Source organism: Trachurus japonicus, chromosome 10 (genome assembly GCF_045865225.1).
Source record: "Trachurus japonicus isolate A0001 chromosome 10, Traja_1.0".
Taxonomy (NCBI): domain Eukaryota; kingdom Metazoa; phylum Chordata; class Actinopteri; order Carangiformes; family Carangidae; genus Trachurus; species Trachurus japonicus.
In genome coordinates this window covers 35,692,239-35,701,747 of record NC_140916.1, presented here as the reverse complement: position 1 = coordinate 35,701,747, position 9,509 = coordinate 35,692,239, and the positions used below count along the sequence as shown (strand labels likewise).

General features: G+C 43.0%; 1 protein-coding gene across 1 annotated transcript; it reads right to left on the bottom strand.

The window, feature by feature from the left end:
* Positions 1-2,148: 2,148 nt before the first annotated feature.
* On the bottom strand, positions 2,149-5,862 carry LOC146980322 (uncharacterized). The gene is made up of 2 exons (XM_085788594.1): positions 5,612-5,862; positions 2,149-2,886 (listed from the first exon to the last, which is right to left on the bottom strand). Exons 1-2 carry the CDS (start codon positions 5,849-5,851, stop codon positions 2,191-2,193), a joined length of 936 nt encoding a protein of 311 aa, XP_085644720.1. The 5' UTR covers positions 5,852-5,862; the 3' UTR covers positions 2,149-2,190.
* Positions 5,863-9,509: the final 3,647 nt, after the last annotated feature.

Here is a 9,509-nt window from a genome sequence, read left to right as displayed (position 1 = left end):
AAACGCAGTCGGTGTTTTATTTTGAGGGGTTAGGTTTAGGACCAAATTCTCTCATGTTTTTTTCTGTGTGACTTCCTGCCCGGCTTGACGCGATCGCTTGCGAAAATAAACCAGATGAAACGATCGCTGCAGGCCAGCCGGTCTGGTGTGAACAACAATCAGTTGACATCAGCCGGTGTGTGCCGGGCCAGCTAATAATGTACAGTGGGATAATATACAAGACAAAAAACATACCAACATACAAATCATGGCCGAAACATAGTAAGAGTTAGAGTTCGGAATGGCAGCCCTTCGGAATGGCACACTGGAACCCACTCCCTCATCCTTTCCGTCAGCAAACGTTGAGGACAAACACGTTCGAAAACTAACCACTAACTGATAACAATATCTTTGACCAATTACTATCATTTTATTCAATTTTTTTAACACACGTGCGTAACAACGGCTCTGCAGCCGGTTCAGCTGCAGCTCCACAGCTGTCAGAGGAGTCTCTACTGTCTCTCTCTCTCTCCAGCCTGGTGTCTGGCTGCACTTTGTATAACAACAGTTCAACATTGTAAGATGTAGCCTAGCTGCTAATGCTGTTCAGCTGTAGCACTGTGTGTTTTATAACGGCAGTAAAAAACAAAACATCGATCATCCTCCGGGCACAAGCCGAGTCACATACATTAAATAATAGAGTGTTTGAGCCAAGTTTGTCCACTCCGGTGGGTGCACCGCCACCTATGTATTTGTAAACAACTCATTCTAAGCTTTTAATCAATAATCAGTTTTAAGAGTTTATAAATACGAAAGTCAAAATTCGCTGATTTCAGCTTCTTAAATGTGAATATTTCTGGTTTCTTTGCTCCTTCATGACAATAAAATGAGTCTCTTTGGTTTGTGGACAAAACAAGACATTTGAGGACGTCATCTGGTGGCTTGAGAAACACGGGGAGCATACATCAGTCCGACTGCCCATAAGTCCGACGGCTCATTTCTCCGACTACCCATTCTACGGTGTTAAGGTTAGGTTTAGGGTAAGGTTAAGGGTTAGGGCTACTTAACTCGGAGAAATGGGAGTTCGGACTAATGGACGCATAAATAAATAAATGTATGGTCGGAGAAATGGGTAGTCGGACGGACGTCATGCGCCCGAGAAACACACTGATATTTTTCAACATTTGTTAACATTTCATTGACCAAACAACTAATCCATTAATCATTTACATATCAACTAGGGATGCACCGAATATTCGGTAACCGAATATATTCGGCTGAATATTGCAAAAAAAGCAACATTCGGCCTTCGGTGGAATGAGCGCAAAGCAAGGCCGAATATTAAAAAAAAAAGTCTTATAAATACGTGATTGTGCGACGATCGAAACGGCAGCTTAAACCCAAGCTTTATTAGTAAGTGACTCCTACTGCTGGAAAAACAACAAGAGCAGTGGGGGGAAAGCTGCACAGCGACCGCACGCACCGTTGCACGTCGCTCCAAGAGCCCGGTGCGTCCTGTCTGCAGCGGAGACACGGCCACTGAGAGGACTGAGTGAGGGGACCGTTCCATTGCCTTTTAATGAATCATTTAAAAACCAAACACCCTGAACAGCATGCTGAGTACGAGTGGGAGAGAAGGCTGCAGCAGTTAAAACAAAAGCTTCTCATCCAAGCATGTCGCCCACTCCGTCCGTGGCCGACAGCTTTTAAAACAGAGTTTCCCAACCTTGGGGTCGGGACCCCACATGGGGTCACCTGAAATTCAAATGAGGTCGCCTGAAATGTCTAGTAGCCTAATTGATGAATTAAAAAAAATATGACCAAGAAAGGTTAGGAACAACTGTGGGTTTTTTTGGAATGTACTTGCATAGATCTTTCAGCACTCACAATGGGCAGATATAGGCCTAAATGAAAAACTTTATGTAACTTGTTGTGCTTTTTGATAAACTGGAATATTCAAAAACTGTCAGAATAGTCAATAAACTTTTACTTTCTTTGAAAATTAAGTTAAAGAAAATATTTTATTTAAAAACTTTATAACCACTTTCGGTATTCGGTATTATTCGGTTATTTGGCCAAGCATTTTGATTTTATTCGGTATTCGGCTTCGGCCAAAAAAATGCCATTCGGTGCACCCCTAATATCAACAGATTAATCGATGATGAAAATAATGGTTAGTTGCTCAGGTGTAGGACCGGAGCGTCCCGTCCTCTAGCTGCTGTGGAGCTGCTGGTGTTTCTTCAGGTTGTGGGACTGGCTGTAGGCCTTCCCACACTGACCACACACGTACGGTTTTTCTCCGGTGTGGACGCGCCGGTGGATTGCTAACCCACTCGAGTTCATAAACACCTTCCCACACTGCTCGCAGCTGTACGGCCTCTCTCCGGTGTGGACGCGCTGGTGGACCGTTAACTCTCCAGAGGTAGTGAACGCCTTCTCACACTGCTCACAGCTGTATGGCCTCTCTCCGGTGTGGATGCGCCGGTGGACCGTTAAGTTTGAGGAGTTAATAAACGCCTTCCCACACTGCTCACAGCTGTACGGCCTCTCTCTGGTGTGGACGCGCTGGTGGACCGTTAAGTTTGAGGAGCTAGCGAACGCCTTCCCACACTGCTCACAGCTGTATGGCCTCTCTCCGGTGTGGATGCGCTGGTGGACCGTTAACAGTCCGGAGGTAGCGAACGCCTTCCCACACTGCTCACAGCTGTACGGTTTCTCTCCGGTGTGGATCCGCTGGTGAGTTTTCAGTCGGGACAAGTTGGTGCACGATGTGCCGCACTGCTCGCACCTGTACACCGTCTGTCCACATTGGCGCCGCCGGCGATGAGCGTTCAGTTGAACTGAGGTCCTGAACGTGTTACCACACCAATTACAGCTGTGTGATTTCTTCTTGGTGTGAACTTGTTTCTATGGCAACAGACAGGAAGAGAGAGAGAATCAATCAATCAATGATGGATGATGGATGGACATTAACTACCGTCATCATCGTCATCATACAGCTTGTTGATGCTGCTGTTTTGTTTTCCTTTTTAAATTCTTCATTAATACAAATCTTACAAGCAGAATTATTTCCAGTACAAATTATACTTTTTTTATACTAAGCAAAACATGTCAGTAATGATATAGTAACCAGTGATGGGAATTAGAGCGTTTAATGGCTCAAAAAGTTACTGTTTTCCCTGTTATAACTGTTAGCATTTCTGACAATAAAATTCTGTTACTTGACTCAAGAAGTTAAACAGTTACTTTATCGCATTAAAATTTAATAAAGTGACGTAACAGCAATACAGCAGGAAATAAAGTAGGCAGGTTAGGTTTTAGACTTTTTAGTGAACAACAATATGTGACCTGTTCTATCAAAATGAGTCGGATGTCGCAATGTTCTATTTTTAGATAATCAGCTGATAACGTGGAAAACCCATAGAAAATCAATTTTTTTTTTTACCCTAATTTCAAAGCAATGACATTCAAAAACAATCTCCCAAAGTTTCACAGTCCAGATAATTGAGAAAAGGCACGTAAATGATGATTAAAGTTGACTTGCAACTTAAACCCTCTGAAAATGAGTGCTGCTTCGGTGAAAAACAAATATCTCAAACGAAATATCTCCTGAACCGTTCATGATAGAGACGAGCTGTTAACTGCATCTGAATCGCGGGATTCTCCGCTTTCCGACGGTCATTGATTGGTCCTCTATGACGAGAAGGGACGGGTACAGAAACAGATGCTAAACCGAGTAGCATTGACGCTAACAGAGCGACAAAATGTCAACAAAACATGACAACTTCTGAACCGTTTATGATATAGGCGAGCTGTAAAAAGCATCTGAATTGTGAGATTCTCTGCTTTCCAAGGGTCATTGAATGGTGCCTCTATGACAGGGGTGCTCACACGTTTTCAGCCTGAGAGCTACTTTTAAAGTGACCAAGTCAAAATGATATTGAACCAACATTATTAATGATTCATGCTTATTTATATAGCCTACTATATGAACATATACATAAAACTTAATATACAATGTGTCGGTGTAGCCTACCTTTCATAACTGCATGAACCCATATGGCACAATACATGTCCATACATTTTTGGTCGTCCAGTCGTTGGTCAGACTATGCGGGGGGTTAATAGCGCTGCAGCTGCATTTACCGTGCGCCCCTGTCTGTATGTGAACCTGTGTCTTGCCCAATTCCAATCCGACCCCTCACGGACTCACTGACTTAGAGGCGCGTTCACGGGAAGTCCGTGAGTGTGTGAGGGCTGTTCCATTGTCAGATCATCAAGTCAGTGAGTCAGTGAATGAGCCCTTACTGCCCCCTTACCGTAAGTCAGCACCGATGCTGACTTTGGGTAGGGGAATTACCCACAGTTCATAGCGTTGTGAAGTCAAACACATGAGATGCCGTCGGAAAGCAAGTGTTAAAAAAAAAAAAAAGTAAATTACCACACGTAGTCAGAGAGAGCTCCGCCGTCTCTTTATTGTTAATGGACAGGAGCAACAACCAAAAAAAAAGAAAGAAAGAAAAAAAAAAGAAGTTCACTGTCAGTATTAACGTGCAGTTTGTGATTATTTATGATGATTTGATCAGATCTGATCCAGGAACATTTTGTTTTGAGTCCGTCCACCTCACACACCTTGTGCGAGTTGAAAGTACAGTTAATTATCGGCCCAAGACTGGAGTCAACAACATGTTGTTGTCAAGGTAACGTGTCAGGAGAGTGTGTAAGTGCTGTTCCATTCATATTTACAGCATCTGGACCCTCACAGACTCTCACACTCTGTCACTTAGAGCTGACGTCACTTTAGTCAGTGAGGGTTCAGGGCCTGAGTCTTTAGGGGGCGGATTGGAATTGGGGGTCTGTCTGTGTGCGGCAGAGATGGTGTTTTTTTTAATAATCATGCTAGCATTTATCCATCTCTCATCTCCGCCAGTCAGCCTCTCAACCTGCCGCCTCTCTCGCGTGCGGGCGCACCGCAGGTAAACACACGTGCGTTAATTAGTGGGAAACACTGATCAAGCTGTGCTTACGCACAACTCTCCGCAATACTCCATTGATAAATCATACCGGACCCAAGAATGGTGCGGACATGAACACACCGCATATTTCACCCCCAGAATGCCTCAGCACAACCATAATTTAATTATGACCTGACCATATCAGGTCATAATTAAGTAGCCATGTGCGCTCTGTGGAGCGGCAACAAAGTAACAACAAAGACAACGGGCGGAGAGCGTGACTCACACGGAATGATGCTTTGGCAGACCTGCCCTCGCTTTTGAGGTCGGTTGTGAGAAAAATGCCTGCTGTCCAGACAACTGTGTTTTTTTAAATATACTTTTTTTGTTGTTCTTCATCACGCGATCGACCCACACTGTCCTCTGAGCACCCCTGCTCTATGACAATAAGGGACCGTATAGGGAGCGTGTAATCAAGTGGTAGAGGAACAGATGCCAGAGTCACTGGCAAAAACTGTATGACTTTGACTAGGGTATCGTTTTAAAGCTTATTTTCTAACCTTTCCATTGATCTCAACTTTGAAATTTGGGTCACTGTAACTCATTTTGATGGATCGGGTCACATATAGAGTTAGCAGCTAACAGTTAGCTTCATCGCTTGACTCACTCCCACTGACCTGTGGACCGGAACTGGACGGACCGGAGGGCTCCTTGTCCTGGTGGACCGTGTCCTGCTCTTCCCCCGTAGTCCTAGTCTGCCCAAACAAATCCAGATCCTGGTTCGCCTTTTTTATCATGTTGTAGTCCTGGTCCTGGTTCTCCTCCTTAATTCTGGTCGTGTTCTGATCCAGGTCACTAATTTCCCGGTCCAGGTTCTCCTCCTTCATCCTGGTCCTGGTCAGACGGGACCTCCTCATGGTGCTTTTCCACTAGCTCAGTACAGTACAGTACGGCTCTACTTGGTTTTATACTCTTATCCTCCAGCCCCTCCTACCTGGTACCTGCTACTTGCCCTGCCTTCCCGATTGGCCAGAACGTCGTCACTGGAAGACGAGTGAGTCTGGAGCAGACGAGAGGAGAGAAACAAGAGAGAGACGATGTGATATGACGACCCCGCCCCCACTGAGAAGCAACTTTGAAGGACTCAGAGCTGGAGAAGCACCTCAACCGAGCCGAGCTGTTAGTGGAAAGCACCATCTGTTTACCTTTGTATTCTCACAATCTCTCACATTGCTAAGTAAGTATAGTAATACTTACTAAGTAAGTACCTATACCGTTGCTAAGGTGTCGGAGTTGATGGGTAGAAGAACAGACTAGGCTGTAACTTCAGAATCATGTGACCCTGTAGAAATGTTGAGGAAGAGTGGGCAACCAGTGTGTTTTGAAAGTTCAAGGTGTCCCAAACAAGTATCCATCGGTTGCCCTCCAAATAAGGCCCCTGGTTTTATATATTTCTTCCTCCAAGTTAACTCAGTCATATTTTATAAATAGTAATTTATTACAAAAGCATGAACTTTGATGTTTGTTTGCAGTAATAATCCCAGAAAGCAATGATGAACACCACACTTTTGACTGTTGACAGATCCTCCATTCATTTAAACACTGAACTGTTTTGTGTTTGTTGTCAGAGCTTAAATAATATATTCAGACACAAACTTCCAGAAGTATTCCACTGGTGTATGGAGGGAAAGTACATCGTCGTACGTTGATGAGTCAAGTACATACAGAATATTATTGGGACCAATATGCATATTACTAGCGATACCAGTCATGGAGCATGGGGTGTTTTTTCGGTCGGGACTCAATTGGCGCATTTCCACTAGCACGGCTCGGCTCGGTTTGGTTGTGTTTCCATTACAACTGAGTATCACTAGTGCCGCCGTGACGTCATTTACACGGCGCCGAGCAACGCTCTAAACTCTGTAAATATATAACTTTAGCAACATTTGAAACATTTTCAGGCGAGAAAGTAGTCGTTTAGATCCCCAACGTGTTGAAAATCTGACAAAATACCAGCTGTTTACAATTTTGTTTCGACGAAGTCGGCATCACTAAAGCTAGCCGTAGTGAGCAACGCACTTCCGGTTATTTTCACAAAATAAAATACCTGTTGCCTTTTATCACAAGGAAAGCCATTACGATAGAATTGGTGCTTTTACTTTGTAAACAGGAAGTGAACCTACCCTCGCTGTAGCTAGCTTTAAACCGCCGTTTTGACTGCTCTCGTCCCGTTAACGGCATTTAACCGTTCAATATGCCTTACCGGAGAATCTTGCCAGCTCAGAGATCGGCCTGGTTCATTGTAAAACATTTATTTATTGATGTAAATGTGGTGTTTTCTGTGCGTACAGACCCCAAGGCAGTGCTGCTCTTGTGTCTAACCACAAACAAACTTCTGCTACAGCCACAATTGTTAGATTTCATCAATGAGACCAATCCCCTACAAAGAGTTTAACCAGCCAGTGGTAAACCTCTAAAAGCCATCGGGTAAGTTAATTAGCGGTCGTTTTCTCCCCGGGGTGACGGTGGTAGGCTGGCCGGCGGAGCACGTCAGGAGCCGTGTCGCTGCTCGGACCTGGAGCTTCACTTCTCCCAAAAACATCGGGGCAAACTTCTAAACAGCTAAACAGCCGTCGTTTGGATCAACTAACCGCACATGGGGTCTAAACAGTTACTTTCTCGCATGAAAAATATTAAAACTTAATAAAGTCACGTAATAACAGAGCCAGTCTCAATATTAGAAATTCTCTGGTAATAACAGGCTTCAGCAGGAACATTTCTGTTGTCGGTCGTCGCTTCCAGTGACGACACTCATCGGCCAATCAGTGGAAGGCAGTCGGCTGACGTCACGTTTTAGTAACGCTTCGGCTCGCTTGGAACCAGGGCTGAGGTGATACCAAAAGTGTACCTGGTTGCAGGTACTACGTGCTAGTGGAAACACGCAAATAGCGCGCCGAGCCGAGCCGAGCCGAGTCGAGCCGAGCCGTGCTAGTGGAAATGCGCCAAAAGTCCACATTGACTGGGCAATAAGTGCCTGGTTGGTTTACTTAGTCCACTTGTCCACAGGTATTGTCACCTGACTCTGTATCACTTGCATCAGTGTCATCTAACATCATGTTCACATCACATTATCCATTTTGGATGATAACACTCACATCCAGTACACTGTATCAAGGATCTGTCCTTCTGAAATGGAAAAAATAAATGTGAAGCAAATGTTTAGTATAAATCATACACATGCTTATTAGCTTGTAGATAACCTGCAGGAAAAGTTGGGGTGGTAGGGAAATTGAGTAAAATATAAAGTGTTTACACATTCACACATTTCACCAGTCACACAATACTGTCTGGCTAACCTATTATACTCTGTGATTATCATCCTAAAAGGTATGCATGCAGCCCCCAACTTACCACCACACCCTACACTCCTGAACATTCACACCTGCTCCAGGACATTACCACCTCCAAGCATCCCCCACCACTGGTTTGACTATGAATGGATTAGAAAATGAGCAGGAATTTCTTTATAAAGCCCTGCTCAGCTTTCTGTGATGAGAGGAAACTTCTCACAGAATTGAAGGTAGGCCTAGTTAGAAATTAAGTATTAAATTAAAATGATAAGCCATGGCAATATATTTAATTCCCATTGTAACAAAAAAGGTTATTACTGTAACAAAACAGTAGTTGGTGTGGATTGAAAATAAGATCCTTTCATGATCTAGCCCAAGTGTTGTGATAAAAAAAGAAGACAACAAAGAATTTACTTTAAACATATTTTCAGTTAAAGTGCATTGGTGTTTTGTTTGAATGCATTTAAAACTTCATTTTTCTAAAAAAGAGTCTTGTGATATTTCCTCTGCCAGAGTTAAAGGTGAGCATATTTACTGCCTATACTGTAGTTGAGATATCATTGAAATATTGTTGTTTAGGGTTTCTGTGAAGTGTTGAAGGAACACAAAACAATTCAAAGTCACTATATTTCATGTTTTAGGATACTCAGGTAAAAAAAAAAAAACATTTCATTCAACGTCCTATGGTTAAAAGGTTAATTCATCTACACGTCATCAAGTTGCTCCAAAGTGCTGGCTGTTGTGAACAGTCCAAAAATGTGCATGGCCAAGTGGTAGTTCTTTGATGCGCTGCGGAATGTAAACAAACACTATGGTTAAAATATTTATTATGAAATATAAACTAAATATATTTAAAACAGCACTATCACAAATACAGCAGTGATAGCAATAAAAAAAAAGAAAAGAAATATGCAATAAATAGGTCGCGGCAAGGGAATCTTCCCTCAACTTTAGAGATATCTTAAATGTGGATATTGGGAAGAGGATTGAAATTACTTTTAGAGTAACTGAAAGATAAAACATTAGTCTACAACTGTGTTCTTAGCACAGCAATGGAAGAGATTAATGTCTGAATTTTTGCTGTGTTTTTTCTATGCATGTTATGAAGTCTCAGTCATTATATCTGTGACATTCTATTGACACTACAACTGTCACTACAAACCCACAGTGCATTTTTACTTGATGTGTGGAGGGAAACAAATGAAAAAGGTTTTACAGAATTGTA